Source organism: Gossypium hirsutum, chromosome A13 (genome assembly GCF_007990345.1).
Source record: "Gossypium hirsutum isolate 1008001.06 chromosome A13, Gossypium_hirsutum_v2.1, whole genome shotgun sequence".
NCBI lineage: Eukaryota > Viridiplantae > Streptophyta > Magnoliopsida > Malvales > Malvaceae > Gossypium > Gossypium hirsutum.
Genome location: NC_053436.1, coordinates 99,566,950 through 99,589,147, shown reverse-complemented (window position 1 = coordinate 99,589,147; position 22,198 = coordinate 99,566,950). Strand labels below are relative to the sequence as shown.

The 22,198-nt window shown below is 35.8% G+C and overlaps 2 protein-coding genes across 2 annotated transcripts; one reads left to right on the top strand and one right to left on the bottom strand.

Annotated features, from left to right (window-relative positions):
• Window positions 1-3,876: 3,876 nt before the first annotated feature.
• LOC107911055 (secreted RxLR effector protein 161-like) lies at window positions 3,877-4,551 on the bottom strand. Its single transcript, XM_016838947.2, has one exon. It carries the CDS (start codon window positions 4,549-4,551, stop codon window positions 3,877-3,879), a length of 675 nt encoding a protein of 224 aa, XP_016694436.2.
• A 4,133-nt stretch (window positions 4,552-8,684) lies between these two features.
• LOC107911054 (tabersonine 6,7-epoxidase-like) lies at window positions 8,685-9,645 on the top strand. Its single transcript, XM_016838946.1, has 3 exons — window positions 8,685-8,924; window positions 9,023-9,124; window positions 9,256-9,645. The coding sequence occupies exons 1-3, from the start codon at window positions 8,685-8,687 to the stop codon at window positions 9,643-9,645; spliced, it is 732 nt and encodes a 243-aa protein (XP_016694435.1).
• The last annotated feature ends 12,553 nt before the right edge of the window (window positions 9,646-22,198 follow it).

Genomic DNA, 22,198 nt, shown 5'->3' with positions numbered 1-22,198 from the left:
TTCTTGGTTTAGGACTACGAATGGTGTTTTTCTATGAAAAGTGCTTACTTTTTGCTTAAGGAGGAGTCTTGGAATTCGAAGGATGTGAACTAGAATACTGTTTGGAAAATTCCAGGGCCCCAACAAGTTAAATAGTTTATCTAGTTGGTTCTTAAGCAGCGTCTTTTAACTAATCCTGAAAGGGTTAGAAGAGGTATTAGGCAAGACACTTCGTGTCATCTCTGTGGTCATTTAACGGAGGATATTCTTCATACCCTTCGGGATTGTTCTCATGCAAAGGAAATTTGGAAACAAGTCATCCCTTCCAACCATTTTGATAGTTTCTTCGTTGGTAATATTTTTGAGTGGCTGCTCTCGAATTTGCATTTTCAACCTTCTGTTGGTGCAAATATCTCTAATTGGACTTGCCTTTTTGGGATTCTTCTTTGGCGCATTTGGAAGAACCGGAAATTGATCATTTTTCAAGGGAATTCTATGAGTACTAAGGACATCATCAATACCTCTTATAGTTGGGCGAATCATTTTTCCTCTACTCAGACTACAGCAATGGATTGCCAGCCAAATTAGTTTGCTATTCATTAGAATTCAGGTACGTGTTTCTACCTTAATACAGACTGTTCCGTTCACTCTGTGTCTAGTTTTTCTGCTACAGGAGGAGTTATACGTGATGGTAGAGGATAGTGGATCTTAGGGTACAATCGACCTTTGGGGAAATGTATAGCAGCGGTTGCTGAGCTATGGGGAATATTGGATGGGTTAATTCTCATTCAAAAACAAGGCTTTGTTGAGGTCATTATTCAATCTGATAACCTTGAAAATGTTATCTCTATTTGTGGAAGCAAGCCTAATGGCCCAAAAAGCTCTCTAATAAGGAGGATTCAACAAATTTTAGCCTTTGAAGAGAAGTGGTTTTTGAATTATGTTCCAAGAGAATCCAATCTGGTAGCAGATGCTTTAGCAAAAATGGCTTTAACGAGGAGCGAAACATTACACATGTTTGAGGATCCCCCTTTGGAGATTAAAGAGATAATGAAGGAAGACTGTACTCTCGATAATATGTTTAGGAATTAATATTTGTATTTCTTTGTTTCATTTACCAAAAAATATATATATTATGTAAATTTATTATAAAATTATAAAAATATTACAATTGAGAAAGTGAAAACAAAATAATATAAGCGTTTTATACTGATAATAAAATGTCAACCGACATATTAAGATCATTGCATTAAATATTGAAATGTGTGTGCCTTTTTAAAGCATTATTTAAGAAAAGAAGTGTATTATTAGATCATGCTTGATATCGATAGCTTGAATTTCGCTTACCACATTTGTCAATCTAAGTGGGTACTTAACTTTGTGCTTCATACAATTTTTTTCATATTCATTATACGGTTTGAGCAAAAGAATTACTCTAATATTAATTATTGATTGATAGTAGCAGTGATCAATATTATAATTGATAAAATATAATAATAGCGTGAATTATTCGTGTATTATTTATTACAATGTTTATTTTTTAAAAATTATATATTTGGTTTATGTAAAAAAGTTTAATTGACAATTAGTTATGCATTAAATAAAATTTATAAGAAAAACCCATAAACACATTCATTCTAAAGGAATTTTAAAAAATTATTTCTAAGATTAAACTTTTTAATACAAATTGTATTGGAAGATTCTTTGTCTGAATTATCATATGACTCAACTTATTGAGTGAGTTCTTGACATCTTCTAAATGATTTTTTGTTCGGATCCTAGAATTAACCATTTTTTGTTATGGTTCACTGTAATTTGTTACATTATATTTGATATGGTTTTCCTATGATGTGTATTTTAAAATTAATATTTTCCATATATATAACGACGATATCAAAATATATTACCATATATTTATTTATATTTACATTATGTAAATATAAATATATGTTACCTTATATAATATTTTATATATTAAATTTACGGCGACAATTATAGCTAGAACTTTTAAAATGAGAATCAAAATGATTTTAGCTATTACATTAAAGTAAATGGTTCTAAGTTTTAGATTTTATATTTATTTTATCTTATTAAAATAAAATCACTAACACCCAATTTTTCATTTCTTTTTTCTTTCACGGTGTAATTGAAGTCTTAAGGTGAAATTTTTTTTGGGTAATCTTTACTTCCAGCTTTAATTTTTTGTTTGAGAAAAAATTAGAATGAAAAATAAGAGATTAAAATTATTAAGATTAATCAAAATGATTATAACATATTTATTTTTCTTAATTGAATAAAATGGTCGGCCATTTTAAAATGAGATGGTCAACTAATTTTATCAATCAAAAAAAGAAATACTTAATACATAAATTGATTAATCTTAATAACTCTAATATTTTACTTTTCATTCAAATCTTATAGATCATAAATTCGAGAGGAGAAACACTTGAATAAACATAATAAAAATTTAAAATTTTTTCGAGTTGCAGTACAACTTTAACTTAATTATAAACTTGAATAGACATAATAAAAATTTAAAATTTTTTCGAGTTGCAGTACAGCTTTAACTCAATTATAAACGTCTCTTATTTATTACACATGTTATTAAATTTTAAAAGAAAATTAAATATGTAAAAGTTTATATATTTATAGTTTTGTATTTATTTAAATCAGCTTTTAAAATGGTCCAATAGAGGCCATCTGAATAATAATGTAGCTAATCATTACAACTAGTTTAATCAGAAAAAAGGTTAGAAGGAAAAGTTTCCAATCGCAGATCCAATTTTCATCTTTTTATATAAAACCCCAAAAAATGGGAATGGATTATCAGCTCGAAACGTTTTGCCTTAAAAATCTTGTCCTTCAAAACCAATGGAGCTTCCTTTTCCCTCCTTGCTAGTCGTGTTTTCCTCCTTTCTCTTATTGTCAGTCGTAGTTAAAATAGTAAAGAAAATGAAAACCATTGATTCAACCAAGAAGCTGCCACCAGGGCCATGGAAATTACCCTTTATAGGCAACTTACATTAGCTAGTTGGCTCACTACCTCATCGAATTCTTAGAGATTTGGTGTTGGTGTTAGACACACTTTATCCAGATGAAATAAGAACTTCAATCTGGACTTTAACAGCAATGTAATGTACCCGGATGAAGAATGAAGGAAAAATACTTGAAATTCAAGCTTTTAGCTTCAAGCAGGAATAGAAACAGAATTTACCAAGCAAAGAAAATATGGAGCATATGGAAGGAAAATCTGATGATTTCATTCAAAAAGAAACTTTGGCTCAAAGCCATTACATATACCTGATATTGGCTGGTTAAAAAACAACAAATTCATCACCTAAACACTACCTAACTCCACTTAATACATTGGAACTAGGTGATGTTAACTTGTACATTTGAACAAAGTTGGTAACCAGTTCTTTTACCATCAAGTTACGTCAATTGTCATCCAAACATAATTCAAAATGAACTAATTAAAAAAACATTGTTAAAAGTAACAAAATGAAACTGAGATGAAACAGTAGCATTAACATCTCCTGTTGCATGTATTTCATCTGGAAAACTTATGTGCATAAATTCTTGCGTGCATGAATGTGCATGAGCTGCATGTCCATCTTTGTTGCTGCATGTGTTGCATGGGAACTAACTTCAACATTTCTCCTTAGTTTCCATACTTGTAATACCTAACTGCTTTCTCAGTTTTATAAACCTTGACACACCAAGGGCCTTTGTGAAGATATCAGCAACATGTTCCTCTGAATTGCAATGAATCAGCTCCACCTCTCGAGCTTGTTCCATCTCCCTTATCACATGTAACTTGATGCTAAAGTTCTTCGTTCTACCATGGAAGACAGTATTCTTTGCAATTGCAACAGCAGAGTTGTTATCACAAAAGATCTATGTTGCCTCCCTTTGATGTAGGTTAAGATCAGCTAGAATTTTTCTCACCCAAATGGCTTGATTTACAGCATTTGCAGCTGCAACATATTCAGCTTCTGCTGTTGATTGAGCCACCATCGGTTGTTTCCTTGAGCTCCAACAAAACATGGTTGAGCCAAGGGTAAAAGCATATCCAGAGGTGCTTTTCATATCATCACTTGAACCAGCCCAGTCATTATCAGTATAGCCTCTCAACTTCAAACTTTCAGCTTTGTTGAATAACACACCATAGTCAAGACTGCCTTTGATGTACCTTAGCACTCTCTTTGCTGCTTGAAAGTGCTGGACATTACAGTAATGCATAAACCTTGATAACATATTCACAGCAAACAAGATATCTGGCTTAGTTGCTATCAAATATAACAAGCAACCAACTAGGCTCCTGTAGATAGACTCATTGACTGGTTCATAATCTCCTTGGCTTGACAGCTTCATTCCAATAGCAATAGGAGTGGTTGTTGGTTTACAATTCTCCATTGAGAACTTGGACAAAACCTTCAAGGCAAATGTTCTCTGTCCCAAGAAGATTTTTCCTTCTGCTTGGCGCACCTCTATTCCCAAAAAGTATGTCATTAGCCCCAAGTCAGGCATTTCAAACAAGTCCTTCATTTTGGCTTTGAATTCAGCCAACATGTCTTGATCTCCTCCATCACCAAAAGGTCATCGACATAGAGGGATACAATAAGCTGTATTTCAGCTTCATTCTTCTTGACATATAGTGTAGGCTCACTAACACTTCTGTTAAATCCCAAACTGACCAAGTAACTGTCAATTCGAGCATATCAGGCTCTAGGAGCCTGTTTCAGGCCATACAATGCCTTCTTAAGCCTATACACCATTTGTTCTTTGCCAAACTCAACGAAGCCTTGAGGCTGACCAATGTATATCTCTTCTTCAAGGAAGCCATTTAGGAATGCAGACTTGACATCTAACTGATGAATGGCCCATTGCTTTTGTGCTGCTAAAGCAACTAGCAATCTGATGGTGTCAAGTCTGGCTACTGGTGCAAAAGTCTCCAAGTAGTCAAGGCCATTTCTTTGACTGAAGCCTTTGACAACAAGTCTGGCTTTCAGCTTGTTTAAACTGCCATCAGCATTTTGTTTGGCTCGATAGACCCATTTAACACCAATGGTCTTTCTGTTGGTAGGCTTTTCAACTAGCTCCCAGGTTTGATTCTTTTGAATCATCTTGATTTCTTCAACCATGGTTTGTTTCCATCCTTCATCAGCTTCAGCTTCTTCAAAACTGCATGGCTCCAATATGGCAACTTGTGCTCTTTCATAAATTTCAGCCAAAGGTCTAGTGCCTCTGACTGGCATGTCATCAATGTCCATTTCAGGACTAACTTGATTAGGTTCAGCATGATCAGCCATCAGTTCTTCAGAAATAGCCTCTAGGTCATTCTTCTCCCAATTCTAGCATCCTTTTTCATCAAAGATCACATCTCTACTTACTTGAATTTTGTTTGTTAAAGGGTCCAAGATCCTATAGCCCTTCTTGACCATACTATATCCGACTAAAATACCAGGAAGAGCTCTTTTGGACAACTTATCCCTCTTTACAGCTTGTATTTGGCTGTAACATAGGTAACCAAAGACTTTCATATGAGCCAATGATGGCTTGAACCCGAACCAGGCCTCAAAAGGTGTCTTGTGAGCAAGTGCTTTGGTTGGAAGCCTATTCTGAATATAGACAGCAGTATTGACTGCTTCAGCCCACATAGTCTTGGGAAAATTCTTCCCAAACAGTAAACATCTGGCCATATCCATCAAGCTCCTGTTCTTCCTTTCACTTACACTATTTTGTTGAGGTGTATAAGTGTTGGTGAGCTGGTGTCTAATGTCTGCTTCATCAAAAAAGGTATTAAATTCGGATAAAGTATACTCTGTTCCATTATCAGACCTAATAGTCTTGAGTTTACAGCCTGTTTCAGTTTCTGCTGCAGCTTTAAATTTTTGGAATATTGAAAGTACTTCATACTTATTCCGGTGAAAGTATGTCGAACAATACCTGGAGTAATCATCAATAAATAAAATGAAGTATCTGCTTCCATTCAATGATTCAATCTTCATGGAGCCACACACATCTGTGTGTACAAGCTATAGTTTCTCAGAGGCTCTCCATGCTTGATTTGTAGAAAATGGCAATCTTGTTTGTTTTCCCAATTGACAGACCTCACACACCTCTTCTTCCTCAACAAAGTTGGTGAAGTTTCAAACCAATTCTTCACTGATAATCTGAGTCATTGATCTGAAGTTGGCATGCCCTAGCCTTTGGTGCCAAAGCTTGGAATCCTCTGTAGAGGCAATGCAGGTTGAGTGTAAGTCACTTGGCCAGCTGACTTCAAAGCATTTATCAGTCATAGTGACTGACATGAACTTGGATCCAATTGGATCACTTATCTGGCATTCTTCACTTTTGAACACAACAGAATAACCTTTCTCAAGCAATTGAGCAATGCTGAGAAGGTTTCTGCCAATCTCAGGCACTAGCAGCACATTTGGAATGGCTTTATTGCCTGTAAGAGTGCATATCAGCACATCCCCTTTCAGCTTTTATGAACTGTCCAGTACTAACTTTGACTTTGGTCTTGCAGCTTCTATCCAAAGTCTTAAAGATGGTTACATCAGGTGACATGTGGTTAGTGTAGCCACTGTCCAACAACCAGCCTTTTGAACCTTTCTTTTGGCCAGCTGAGCATGAAACAGCAAAGACCTGCTCTTCATGGTCACTATGTCTTCAGCCACGTGAACTTCAACATTTTTGTATTGTGCTTGATTCTGGCCAGGTCTGCCCTTTTGTTTGCAGACTCTTTCAACATGCCTCTTAATTTTGCAATGTTAACATACAACATTTGGTCTGAACCAGCATTTGGCCTCTAGATGACCAGGCCTTTTACAAAATCTGCAGAGTTGATCTCTTCCTCTTACAGCATTAAGCTTAGGCCTGTTTTTTTGAGGTCTTCATGCCTTTGTAGGCTGAGGAACTTGAAGCAGACTTGGTTTTAGCTTGGAAAGCACCCTCTTGGTGCTGCTTCATCCTGCTAGCTCTCCTTTGCTCCTGATTATAGAGGGCATTAATGAGCTCAGTTAAGGAGATGCTTGCTAGGTCTCTTGAATCCTCTAAGGAGGATATTTTTGCTTCATACTTTTCTGGTAAGGTAGAGAGCACTTTCTCCACAATTCTTGCCTCATCAAATTGCTCACCAAGGAGCCTTATGCTGTTAACTACAGCCATGATTCTGTCAGAATACTTCCTGACAGTTTCTTCTTCCTTCATCTTCAAGTTCTCAAAGTCCCTTCTCAAGTTTAGAAGCTGTTGTTGCCTTGTTCTTTCAGTACCTTGGAACTCTTCCTTCAATTTTTCCCAGGCTTGCTTTGGTGTCTCACAGGCCATAATCCTTGTAAAGATCACATCTGAGACACAGTTCTGAATATAGGACATAGCTTTGTGCCTCTTAGTCTTTTCATCAGCATGTTGCCTGATCTGTGCAACTGTTGGATTTGCTCTCAATGGTGCTGGTTCAATATCTGAGTTGACCACCTCCTATAGATCAAATGCTTGGAGATAGGTCCTCATCTTAACCACCCAAATGTGGTATCCTTCTCCACTGAAGACTGGAGGTGCAGTTGGTGAGAAGCCTAATGAAGCCATTGTTTTGAAAGTATGCAAGGACAGGTCCACTAAGATTACTGCTCTAGATACCAATTGTTGGTGTTAGATACACTTTATCCGGATGAAGTAAGAACTTCAATCTGGACTTTAACAGCAATGTAATGTACCCGGATGAAGAATAAAGGAAAAATACTTGAAATTCAAGCTTTTAGCTTCAAGTAGGAATAGAAACAAAATTTAGCAAGCAAAGAAAATATGGAGCATATGAAAGGAATATATGATGATTTCATTCAAAAAGAAACTTTGGCTCAAAGCCATTACATATACCAGACATTGGCTGGTCAAAAAACAACAAATTCATCACCTAAACACTACCTAACCCCACTTAATAAATTGGAACTAGGTGATGTTAACTTGTACATTTGAACAAAGTTGGTAACCAGTTCTTTTACCATCAAGTTACATCAATTGTCATCCAAACATAATTCAAAATGAACTAAATTACAAAAACATTGTTAAAAGTAACAAAATGAAACTGAGATGAAACAGTAGCATTAACATCTCCTGTTGCATGTATTTCATCTGAAAAACTTATGTGCATAAATTCTTGCGTGCATGAATTTGCATGAGCTGCATGTCCACTTTTGTTGCTGCATGTGTTGCATGGGAACTAACTTCAACATTTGGCCAATCAACATGGACCCTTAATGCACCTACAACTTGGTGAAATTTCCACCATCGTTGTTTCATCAGCAGAAATTGCCAAAGAGGTGATGATAACACATGGTATTATCTTTGCTGATAGACCTTATGTGGCCGCTTTGGATATTCTGACTTATGGTTCTAGGGACATTGCCATGGCACATTATGGCAATTGCTGGAGACAAATATGAAAAATTTGTACCGTGGAGCTTTTAACAGCGAAAAGAGTGCAATCGTTTGAATCATTCAGACAAGAGGAAGTCTCAGCTCTTGTGAAATCTATATCTTCAAACCAAGGATCACCAGTCAATCTCAGCAAGAAAATATTTTCCTTGACATATAGGATTACATCAAGAGCAATATTTGGTAACGTATGCAATGACCATGAATTATACTCATCAGTTGTGGATGAATTAGTAAAGCTGGGTTCTGGATTTAGACTGGCAGACATGTATCCGTCTTTTAGAGTGCTTGAACGAATTAATGGACTGAGACAGAAAGCTGAGGCCTGGCTTCAGAAGACTGATAAGATACTTCAAGGTATCATTAATGAAGATAGAGCTGGTCTGGAGAGTGAAATAATAAGTGAAGAAGCCAAGGAAGACTTGGTTACTGTTCTTTTAAAGATTCAACAACTTGGTGGTCTTGAATTTCCCTTGACTGAAAAGGAAATCAAAGTAATCATTTGGGTTAGTATGTCCTTTTTTCCTTTTTTGAGCTAATATATAGACTGGTTCCTCAAATATGCTTCTCTTGCTTGAAGTAACATTGGCTCATAATCTATCAGGATATCTTTAGTAGAGGGAGTGAAACATCATCAACAAGTGTAGACTGGGCAATGACAGAAATGGTGAGAAATCCAAGGCTGTTAAAAAAGGCACAAAATGAGGTAAGATAAGTCTGCAATGGAAAGGGAGATGTGGACGAAGCAAGTATTAAAGAATTAAAATATTTAGCATTAGTTATCAAAGAAACCTTGAGGTTATACCCTCCATTTCCTTTGCTACTTCTAAAAGAAAGTCGAGAGAATTACGAAATCAATTGCTACAAATTCCTTCCAAGACTAAAGTCATAATCAATGCATGGGCTATAGGAAGAGATCCTAAGCACTGGAGTGAAGCTGAAACGTTTTATCCTAAAAGGTTCCTCTATAGTTCTAGTGATTTCAAAGGAACAGGTTTGGAATATATCCCATTTGGTGCAGGAAGAAGGATTTGTCCAGGCATATTATTTGCACTTTCTAACATTGAGCTGCCTCTAGCAAAATTGCTTTACCATTTTGATTGGGAGCTTCCTAATAGAGCGAGACATGAAGATTTAGATATGACTGAAGCCTTCAGCGTGACTGTGAGTAGGAAAGATGATCTAATCTTAATTCCAACCAATCATACCAATGAATCTACTGAATAACATTTTTCTTTTGACTATTTACTGTTATTGAAATAAGGATGTTTTTAGTGTCACAATAATTTGTACATTCAGCACTAAGAACGTGAGGATCAGATTCCGAGAGGAACATGTTTTAGGTTGCAAAAGTTTTTCTGTTCCGAGTTCCACCTCAATTATTCAATTCATGGTTATAAGAAAAACATTACCCTTCATTTCAATCTCGCTAATCTTACTAAAAACACATACAACAGTTATTTTCTCTGATTTTCTCTCCCAAATGTAAAATAATTTAATATAGATGAATAAAAGAATGGTCTAATCTAGTCATGAAACAGCATCATGAATTATAAACATAATTTTTTAGTAATTTTGATGTGATTATGACACTTAAAATTATATAAAATTATATAAACAAGATAAAGACAAACAAACAATTTCAAACTTTTAATTCAAGTTTAAATCATATTGGGTACGATTTTAGGTTTAATTTTTAATGTATGAGTCAAATTCGAATTTATTAGGTTTTACTATTTATTTATTCTAAATTTTGGATATTATTTAAGTCTTTTGTGTTATTTAGGAGTTTTATGTTTCTTTGTCAACAAGAAAGTGTAGTTTAAAAATACTTATTGTTTAGATTATTTAGAGAGCTTCAGTATATTTGAGAGTTTTATTTTGGATGTACTTAGCCATCCTATATAGGTCTCTTTATTGTTCATTAGATACACAATTGTTTCTTCATTAATGAAATTCTCAAGTCTCGGAGTTAATTTCTTTTTGTAAGATTGCATTCTTGTTATTAATCAAAAGGTCTTTAGAGGATTGTAGAAAGGCTTGGTTAGGGTGTGTGGTCACAAGCTGAAAGAAAGGGTTAGAATCGAGATTGAATTGAAAAATTACCTAACCAAAAAAAGAGTTAATCATTACTTGCATACAACAGAGCTTCTTCTTAGACAATGGAATTTAACTTTTGAAGCTTACAAACAGAAGATAACTACTAATGTGTATACATGTTTTTTTTTAAGAACAAGTTTAAATAATATAGACTAACTATTAAGAACAAAATATAGCTAAGCAATCCATTCAACTCAAATCTTGACAAAAATAGGGATTAATTTAGGGGATTTCAACAATAATGGGTTAAGGGTTAATATTGAGGTTAATACAAGGAATGGCTTGTTGGCTCAAGGGGGTTTACTAGGGGTTAATCGTGGAGGTAGGCTTTTCACGGCATGAATGGGTTAATCCTAAGTGCCTTAATCATTTTGATATATCAAATCAAATGGTGTAGTCTCGACATGCATAATCAAGCAAGTTCTAGAATAACAGCTCAGTACTGACGCACTCAAGAAATAATAAAAGTGAGCATGAAAGGATTAATAGATGCTCAAAAGGCTAAAAAATCTCACAAAAATTATGGCTTTTTGATGTTTAGACTCGTGAACTCCAATTCAAAGTAATACCTAGACTTGGGGGAACAACCTATAATTTTAAATTCTTAAAAATCAACTCATCATACTTGATTCTCTAATGTCTTAAAGTTTAAACAAAGGCTTATGTTTGAATTCAAGATATATCAATCAAAATCATAAATCAATTAAAATTTATCCTAAATATGATATGAAAACTTTTCAAAAGAACAAGGCAAGCAGGACATGGCAATCATGGAGAACCTTTCCCGCTGGAGGTTTAGTTCCTATGTGATGATGAGCTTAAGAGCTCTATAGAACTGTGATAAGATCAGGAACTTTTTAGGGGATATTAGGAAGAATAATTAACCGAAATTAGCAATTAAAAATAAAATTTCTAAAATCTAATAAAAATAAAAAGTAGTTCAATAAAAATTAAAAACATAAAATAATAAATAAATATTTTTAAATATCTTCATCGCTGGATGGTTCTCGAGGTGGGACTGGCGATGAGATGTGGAGGTGCTGACAAATCTGCTGTAAAGTAGCATCAATGTTGTCAAATCGTTGAAAACACTACTGCTCGAATCGGGTGAGGCGCTCAGAGATATCAGCATATGAAGCCTCCGTATGAACTGGACGAGAGGGTGGTGGTGGCTGAGTTGGTGGGCCCTCGTGCTGTGGGGGGACATCATCAGGAATGTCCTCGTAGGCCTCCTCCTTGGTAGATTGGGTGAGACGATACTAGGGAGGGTAGGTTCCTCGGCGCCTCTCGATCATCCTCATGCTAAGCATGCTCAAGATGCATTGTGGAGACATCTAACCGATGAGGGTGAGGGATGATTCTTGGGCCGCGGTCTTGAGGAGCCCGAAGTGTCTCGCCAGCCAAGTCACGTAGGGGCCAATAGAGATGACCCCCTTCCGATACCGCTCAATCTGGTGCTGAATCGCAACGGCGATGAAATAGGCAAGGTCGGTGACGTGTCCTTGCGACATACACCATAAGAAGTAGAAGTCGTGGGTGTTGACGACGCCAGTGCTCTCTCTCCTCCCTGTAATCGTGTGTACTAAAATAGTGTGTAAGTACTCAGGGATGGTGGGAGAACTGATGCCTTGGAGCGGCTAGGATTGTAGGAGGCCGTGCTAGGGGCCAAAGTGTGCCAGCACTTCGAGGGAGAGAAATGTATGTGGCGACTGAGAGCATGTAGTTCATTCTCCTCTTTGAACTCCTCCGTATATAAGCCTAGTGCAGCACTAAACTCTGGGACACTTAGCTGGCGGATTAATCCACCTAGGCGAAATTGAACCGTGCCGGGATCATCGTAGTTCGTCATTACGGTCTGAAGATTGAATGTTGAGCATAGTTCCATCGTGAGCTCAAGGTATATTGGCTCGATAATCCAAAGAATAGCTCTTAAAGGTCGATGGTTAGGAGGGTTAGGATCGAATCAGCCAACTGAACCTGTTCTACAGTAGCCCAGTCGATGCAGCGACTCGCAATTAAAGGTCGAGCCCGAAGTATTTGGAACAGAACTTTCTGGGGCCCTCAAGGGAACTGTAGGAGAGGGTGACGAATTTTCACGGTGAGAGCCGCGGAAGAGAATGCTCCCTTCCTCTTCTTTGAAGCAGGTACGGTGGTTTTCTTTCCTCTTGAAGACGAAATTGTGAGCCTGTAATATAAAGAATAATAATAATAGGTAAATGAATTTGAAAAAATAAAACGCATGAATTTGAAACTAATTATTTCAGCCAATACTATTAATATAAAGTAAACTCAACACAATAACAATGAGAACGAGAATAGAAACGTAATCGGTATGAGGTTTTCCTAATCTCAATTTAACACAAAATGTATGATAACTAACCTAGGAATGCAAATTAAATGATAGAAAAATGAAAAATAGTTCAAAATATATGAAGTTTATGTTGATAATAATTATTAGAAATAAGTAAAATAGAAGTGAAAGGAGTAAACAAACGCTAAGGGAAAGAGATTGGGCGTCAAAAATGAAGTGGAAAGCGGTGCACGGGTGTGCCAGGGAGGCCGTGTGGAGTTGCAGCGGCTAGGGTTAGGGTTTTTGAATGGGGAATAAAATGAATAGTGCAGGGTATTTATAGATTTTGGGCTACACGGCCAGGGCACACGCCCGTGTTCCCCAATTTCAGCCCGTGTGATTCGCGAATTTCAAATTTGGACACGTCTGACATTTAGTACACGCCTGTGTTCCTTGGGCATGTGGGTTTACATGGCCGTGTCGCACGACCGTGTCTAGCTTCGTTCGCTTCTCCCACGCCCGTGTGTGCAAGCCTCACGCCCCTGTTAATTTAATAGGTTTGACCACAGGTGTTTTACACGGGCGTGTCGAACGCCCGTGTTGTTTTAATAGGTTCACCCACGGTTCTTCCACACGGGCGTTTCGCACGCCCGTATTGTTTTGGCAGGCTCGACTATGGACATATTGCACGGCCATGGCGTTTAATCGTAGCTCGTGTTGGGGAAATCTTTTGCCCTGTTTTTACACAGCCTTAAGCACGCCAGTGTGCTTGGCCGTGTCTCTATGGAAACACCTGTATTTAAGATTTCTATTAATAAGTTAGGAGTTAAATACCAAAATTTAAATAAATCAACATTGTTAGTGCTCGGGTTACCTCTCGAGAAGCGCTTATTTATAGTCTAAGCTCGACTTACCTCTCCAGTGAATGGTCATGGTGGTTTGAGGAGTTTATCCTCCTCATTCCTGCTATTAATCTCATCAAAATAAGGTTTTAATCGGGTGTTGTTTACCTTAAAAGTGCCGAACTTGGGATGACTCACCTCCACCATACCGAATGCAAAAATACTGAGTACTGTAAGAGGGATTTCCTCATTCGGTATGGTAGTGACAATGTGGGGATCTGCGGCATCTAATAAAACCTTATCACCAGCCTTAAGTTGATTTAGAGATGTATCGGGCTCGTTTTGGCGTAGTTTCAGTTTGTCAGGTGTTCTTGGTTTGTGCATCCACCATTCATCGAGTTCCTCAATTTGTTTACTTCGATCTTCATGAATAGGTCCTCTACTGGTGCTTGAGAACGACTCGTGTGCTTCCTTCAGACTCATTTTCTGCAAAATAGGTTACACCATATTGTTACTTTTAGTAGAATGGTTTAAATGATCACCTTCAATTCTTGATGTGTTGCTAGAATTACGAGCTTGAAGGGTGATTGTTTGGTCTCCCACCCGGAGTGTGAGTTCACATGTGCCAACATCAATGATGGTTTTAGCAGTTGCTAAAAAGGGCCTTCCTAGAATTAAGGGAGTGTTGCTATCCTCTTCTATGTCTAGAACAATAAAGTCAACGGGAAATATAAATTTATCAATTTTAACTAGCACATCTTCAATAATACCTCTAGGGAATCTTATAGTTTTATCTGCTAATTGAATGCTCGTCCTAGTCTGTTTAGGTTTCCCAAGACCTAGTTGCTTAAACATTTTTTAAGGCATGTCGTTGATACTAGCCCCTAGATCAACTAATGCATGATTAACATCTAACTACCAATTAAGAAAGGAATAGTAAAGCTCTTTGGATCTTTTAGTTTGTTAGGTAGTTTATTTTGGAGAATGGCCGAGTAAACTGCGTTCAGCTCCACATGTGACGCCTCGTCCAACTTCCGCTTATTTTCTAAAAGCTTCTTTAAAAATTTCATTGCATTTGGCATCTGCGATAGAACTTCAATAAACGGTAAGTTAATATGTAATTTTTTAAGAGTTTAATGAATTTACCAAATTGTTCATCTAAGCGGTCTTTTCTTGTTGAATATTAATTGCGTTGAGTTGTTCCCTTGGGTTAGGTTCGGTATTACTTGGCAAAATACATTGTGGTCATTCGGAGATTAGTTTGGAAAGCTAGCCTATCTGAGTTTCGAGGCTTTGGATCAATGCTTGTTGATTTTTAAGTGCTGTCTCAGTATTCTGAAAACGAGTTTCTGACACTGATATAAACTTTGAGAGCATGTCTTCAAGGTTTGGCTTCTTTTCCTGTTGATAGGGTGGTTGTTGGTAGCCCGGAAGATGTTGTGGTTTTTGATTTCCTTGACCGCCCCCACAAGAAATTGGGGTGGTTCCTCCAACCTGCATTATAAGTGTTTCTATATGGATTGTTTTGAGGTCAAGGATTATTACCCATGTAGTTTAATTGTTTGTTATCCATGTTGTGTCCATAAGGTTGGTATTCCGAATGGTTTGTTCCACCGCTACTTGCTTCGCACTGCATTACTAGGTGAACCTGTGAAGAATTAAAAAAACCATCAATCTTTTTATTCAAGAGTTCTACCTGATTAGAGAGCATGGTGACCGAATCGACGTTATAAACGTCGGCTGTTTTTGTTGGCTTTGTCTTCATGACTTGCCACTGATAGTTATTCAGTGACATTTCCTCTATAAACTCATAGACATCTTCTGGTGTTTTATTGTTGATGGTTCCGCCCGCCGCTGCGTCAACCATTTGCCGAGTCGAAGGATTCAGACCATTCTGAAATGTTTGTACTTGGAGCCAAAGCAGTAACCCATAGTGAGGGCACCTCCTCAGAAGGTCATTGTATCTCTCCCATACATCGTAGAGTGTATTTATAGGCTTTGGAATGCCTTAAAGCCCTCAAAATTAGCCTTTTCCGAATTGGACTCAACTTGGGCTCGACAGGGACACGCCCGTGGCACACGCCCGTTTTGATTACTTCAAGCCGTGTTTGAGCCTGCCAAATTGACACGGCCGTGTGGTCTGCCCATATAAGGAGGTCCAGGCCGTGTTGATTTCGTACTTTGGCCCATTTTCTCTGTTTTTGGCCTATTTCTCGTTCCTTTTGTTCTCCTAAGCTCTCCTAAGTATAAAACATGAAATTAAATTATTAGGAGAATCGAATTCACTAATTCTAATGAGAAATCATCTATAAAATGCATTAAACATGGGGTAAAAATATGTATAATTTATGGTTTATCAGAATAACCGAAGGCGAATGGCGTAATCAAAAACACCATTAATTTTAAATGTATCACATAGTTCCAAAAAGTTTTCCAAGTAAGCGTTAGGATCTTAGTCCTACAAACCATCAAACTGAACAAATTACGTATCATTTGAATTGTGTTAGGTTTCAGTTCAAAAGTATTTGCAGCTACAGCAAGTCTAACTATGCTCGATTCAGTTCCTGTTAAACAAGGTTTAGCATAATCATACATAGTGCGCGGAGCAGGATTCTGATTAATAGCAATCGCAGGAGGAAACAGATTTTCTTGGTTTTCAGCCATCTCCTCGGTTATGGTTGAAGTATCGTCCTCTTGCTCTTCTGTGTGTTGTAAGCTTTACCTTATTTCTCTTCGATTTTTGCGAACTGTACGATCAATTTCACCGTAAAAAAGTAGTGGTCTGACGGGACCTGTCAGAAGAAAATAAGAGAAAAATTAGAAAAGAAAAGGAAATAAAAACTTAAATTACAAATAAAGTAAATGGCCAAAGTAATAAAAATCGAGTTTTCCTAATATCCTAGTTCTCCGGCAATGGCGCCAAAAACTTGATGCGTGATATTCGTAACAGGTTTTAAAAATTTATAAAAGAATCATTCTTGAGACTAACTTATTATCACGATTAAGGCAAGTGTGCCTATCGAACAGTAGTATAGTTTAGCAAGACCGGATTGTCAAACCCAAAGGAACTACGAGTACTAGTATTTACTTCCTTTTTGTTATCTAGCCTAAAAATTAAGAGGTTTGGTTATCTATACTAATTACAAACTAAAAAATGCACAGAAAGAAAATTTAGGAAAATACTTTTTGAAAAATTCGATTGATTAAGACAATACCTAAGGAAAAATCCACCTAGACTTCACTTGTTATTTGACTCTGAATCAGACGATTTATTCATTTGACTTGATCTGTAGAAATCCCTAAGTTATATTATTATCTCTCTCAAGACTAATAACGTCTAACCCTAGGTTGAATAATTGAAATCTCTTTCTAATTAACACCCTAGAATTGCATTAACTCGATCTATGTATTCTCTTATTAGGTTTCACCCTAATCTGGCAAAATCTTATCACCTTATCTCTAGGCGTGCAATCAACTCCGCTTAATTATGACAAATTTATCTTAGACAAGGTCTATTCCTCCTCTGAATAAGAGCTTAACTTGAATTAATCCCCTTAGGTATTTAGGGGGTTTAGTTCATACTTATGAAAGAAAACATCTCAAAAGCATAAAGATAACAAAACATAAGAAAACCCAAAACTCCTGAAGGAACTTGAAAGGACATCTTCAGTCTTGATGATGAATCCGGCTTCTGAGATGAATCAATCAGCTTTCCTCGAGTAATTCTTTGCTTCCTACTCTGCGTCCCCCTTCTAAGTGCCTTCTCATGTGTTTAAATAAGCTTTAGAATGCCTAAGAGCCCCCAAAATTGGCCTTTTCCGAATAGGGTAATACTTGGGCTCAGTAGGGACATGCCCGTGTGCGATTACTCCAGCCCGTGGTCAAGGCTGTTGAATAGGCACGAGCGTGTAGTATACACGTGTAAGTCATGCTTCAATCCTGCCAAAGGGACGCGACCGTGTGACACACCCGTGTGAGGAAGTCCAGGCCGTGTTGATTTCTCATGTGGGTCCATTTTCTCCATTTTCGGCCCGTTTCTCGCTATTTTTACTCTCATGTGCTCACCTAAGTATAAAACATGAAATTAAAGGATTAGGAGCATCGACTTCACCAATTTTAAGGAGAAACCATCCATAAATGTGGTAAGTATGGGATAAAAATATGTATAAATTATGGTTTATCAACAGGAGGTCTAACTATACTCGATTCAATTCTTGTTAAAGTAGGTTTAGCATAATCATACATAGTACGAGTAGTAGGATTCTAATTTACTGGATTTGCAGCAACTACAGGAGGTAATGGGTTATTCTGATTATTCGCCATCTCTTCGGTAATATCAGTCTCGTCCTCTTGCTTTTCTTCTACATACTGTAGGTTTCGCCTTATTTCTCTTCGATTTCTGCGAGCTGTGCTTTCTATCTCACTTCAAATAGCAAAGGTCCGACGGGTTCCTTCTAGTCATAAACTAGAGATTCTTGCCAAAAGCAAATAATAGGGAGATTAGAAGATAATTAAAAATTAAATTAAAACAAAAAGAAATTTGAAATAAAAATAAAAAATGGCTAAAGTAATGAAATTCAAACATTCCTAATATCTTAGTCTCCGACAACGGCGCCAAAAACTTGATGGTCGCTAAACTAACTAAAAATTCGACTAAGGCAAGTGCACCTATTGAACAGTAGTATAGTTATGGTGAGACTGGAAATATCGTATCCACAAGGACTAAAAGTACTAGTAATTACTATCTTTTTATTATCTAGCCTAAGAATTAAAAGGATGTTTTAAACTAAGATTAACTATCTAATTAACTAAGAACACGATAGAAATAAAAGTTGGAAAATACTTTTGGAAAACCGATAGAGAAGACAATACCAAGGAAAAATCCACCTAGACTTCACTTACTACTTCTGAACTAGACGATCTATTCACTTGACTTAATTCGTAGAAATCCCTAGTTTATGTTAATATCTCTCTCGAGACTAAAAACAACTGACTCTAGGTTGATTAATTGAAATCTCTTTTTAATTAAAACCCCTATTGTCGCATTAACTCGATCTATGGATTCCCTTATTAGATTTGACTCTAATCCGGTAGATATATGTTGTCCTATCTCTAGGATTGCATACAACTCCGCTTAGTTATGGAAGATCTACTCTTAAACAGAGACTTTTGCTCCACTGAATAAGTACATCAAAACCTGAATTAATATCCTGAAATATTATCGCAAGGATTAAAACTCATAATTAAGAATAAGAACAATTATTTATCATATAATTCAAAAGATAATAAGATTCATCTTAGGTTTCATCTTCCCTAGGTATTTAGGGAATTTAGCTCATAATGATGGAGGAAAACATCTCAAAATTGGGAAAACAAAAAAACATAAAGAAACCCAAAAACTTCGGTAGAAATTGAATAGAAATCTTTAATCTTGAAGTAAATCCTACTTCCGAGCTGATTCCAATGCTTGTCTTCAAGTATTTTTTACCTTCTACTCCGTGTCCACCCTTTGATCCTCTTCTAGGATATTTATATAGACTTTAGAATGCCCAAAATTAGCCTTTTCCGAATAAAATTAGACTTGGGCTCGACAGGAACACGGCTGTGTGCCACGCCCGTGTGAAGGTGCTCAGGACGTGTGCAATTCTGATGTGGTTTAATGTCAACACGGCTATGACATATGGGCTTGTGTAGATTACCCGTGTGAAAGTGCCAAGGCCGTGTGAAACACTGAAATAAACCCATTTTGTCTGTTTTTGGCATTTTTCTTGTACTTTTCGCTTTCCTATACTCATCTGGATATAAAACATGAAATTAAAGGATTAGGAGCATCAAATCCACTAAATCTTATGATAAATCATTCAAAAATATGCCAAGCATGTAATTAAAATATGTTACTTCTGAGGTTTATCAGTGTTGACCCCCCACACAGCCTAGGCATTTTCACATAACCAGAGCACACGACCATATGGTCTTTAGTCACCAATTTTAGTTCTGTGTATGCTTTTTTTTACTTGAAATTGTGTCTGTGTGTTCCAACCCTTGGTTAGGCTTTAGTGAGGGTAGTTAAGACTCTGATCTGGGCTTCGGCTTATGTGTTATTTGTGACTGTTGTGTGAGAAGTCTGATTCTGAACCTGGTTAGCTGGGTGTTTGCATGTCTGTTTCTGTTTGACTGTCTGTCGATGTGTTCATTGTTTCTGTGAGGTTGTAAGCATACATGCACTTGCATAAAGTAATTTTTGGGTTGGTTGTGAAGAGAAGGAAGATTGATTCTGATCTGGCAGTTTAACTGCAACTTATCAGTACAGCGGTTTACCGCACTGTACCGTATGTACATCAAATTTGCTACGTACTATTATCTAAGTAACTTTGTCCATATACATGGTGTGTAGGGTTGGATAGGCCTTTCGAGGTCCTATGTGGTGTGTTTGGTTGGATGAGCTTATACAGCTCTTTTGGGGTGTGATTAGGGGACGGAAAGGTGTGTTGGCTGGGTGGGTGGGTTTTTTACTTTACTGCCTTCAAACGCATCTGTTTGAGTATTCTGGGTGTAAGATTATTTGGCTGTATTTTGTCTGACTGAATAACACTTGTGACTGAGTGACTGTGTGTGACATGGTGTGGTTGAATTGTTACATTCTGTTGGGACGCTAGTTCCAAGTTCACTTAAGTATGTTTCGCTTTCGAAATGGTTTCTGTAATTCTGCTATTAGTCACGTGTCGAACTCACACTGAGCTTGTGTAGCTCACCCCCTTAGTGTTTCCCCTTTCAGGTACATTTTCGAATTCTAATGTTGGACTCGGTATGCGGAGGTCTCGGACAGTCACAGTTAAAAAATACTTTAATAGTATTTTTAATAATTTCTGATTTTATAATTAAACACTTTGAATTGTAAGTATTTTTTAGAAAAATGTGGTACGAAATTTTGTGTTTTATGCACGTAAGTGTCATTGGGGCTGTACTTTCTTTTGAAATATCAGGATTTTATAACTAAGAATTTTACGTAACTTAAATGTTGTAATGTTTTTCGATTTGTTAAACTAAACTTTCCTACGACCACTTCGGTGATCAATGTGACCTCCAAAATTCGGTCTAAACTCCTAGGTTGGGTACTGGGGTGTTTCATTATTATTTAAATTTTTTTTTTTAATTTTATACTTGAATAACAATTCTTGTTATTAATATTTTCACCTACATAATTTTAATTAATAATAAAATTAATTATTTTAAATTTATAAATAATATATATCTTTGAAATAATATTATTTAAAAATTTTCAAATATTTAATAGTTTTATAAAATTAAATTTTGATCCTTTAATATGACTTTTTATTAATTGTCAAAGTTTTATCAATTTTATAAAATCAGGTATGGCAGAGTTTGTAATTAAATTATTTTAAATATTTAAATATTTAAATTTATAAATTATTGATATTATTCAAATAATATATCATAATTTCAAAATTATATTCTATTTTAAAATAACAAAAAAATGAAAGTAAATATTACAATAAATATGTCATGTGTCAATAAATTAATCCTCCATATAGCATGGGAAAAGGTTACAAACAGTTGAAAATTGAATGCGATAATTCACTTTTTGTTGAATCCTTCATTTTTTGTAGTGTTGCCAATAGTAATATTGTGGAACTTCGGTTAATCAAAGGATATCTTATTCCAGATTGGAATATAAGAATTCGGCATATTCCTAAAGCTCAAAATATAACTGCTGATCGAATGGCGAAATGCGTTTATGACAACTCTTTGAGTCTGAAACTTTTTAAAGTTTATGACAACAGTATTTTAAGATTACTGTTATCAAAATATTGTTATCAAGATACTGTTGAAAGTCATTTTAGGTACAAAAATCTTAAAATTATATTTACTTTTTTTTATAATTTATATTTACTTCTCAAAAGTTTTAAGGTTTTTTATAATTTTAATAATTACGACTAAAATAACAAACCATGTAAGCATTGAGAGCTAAGCTTGTTGAATTTTTTAGATATAAAGATCAAACTAATAGAATGTATGAATATTGAAGGGCTAAATTTATTATTAAGCTAATAAAACAAAGCCCACGTTAGGCTTCCATTAGACAACTAATAGAAGAGTGACTAAAATATTTAATTTTAAAAAATTAACTAAAACGAAAAAATAAATAATTTAGCGACCAAAATAGAATGAAACAAATAGTTAAGTGAATATTCTTGTATTTTACCTTTATATATAATTTGTTTATATTTTACACTATGCCTTTTTATTTACATTTTTCATTATATTTTTATATTAGAGGAAAATTAAACAGTCCACCTTTACTTAGACTGAGCTTTACAACTAAATTTATGTACCAAAAGAAAAGTTTTACGATTAAAATACGAAATTTCGATTTCATTTTGCCACTAAGTTATAATTTTTTTATTAACTTTTATTTCTCAAAATTGATTTTAAATGAATTAAAGGCAAATTTTTACCCAAAAAATTATAAGTAGTTAATGATAAAAAAAATTAAAAATAAACATATTAACAAAATTATTAAAATTCA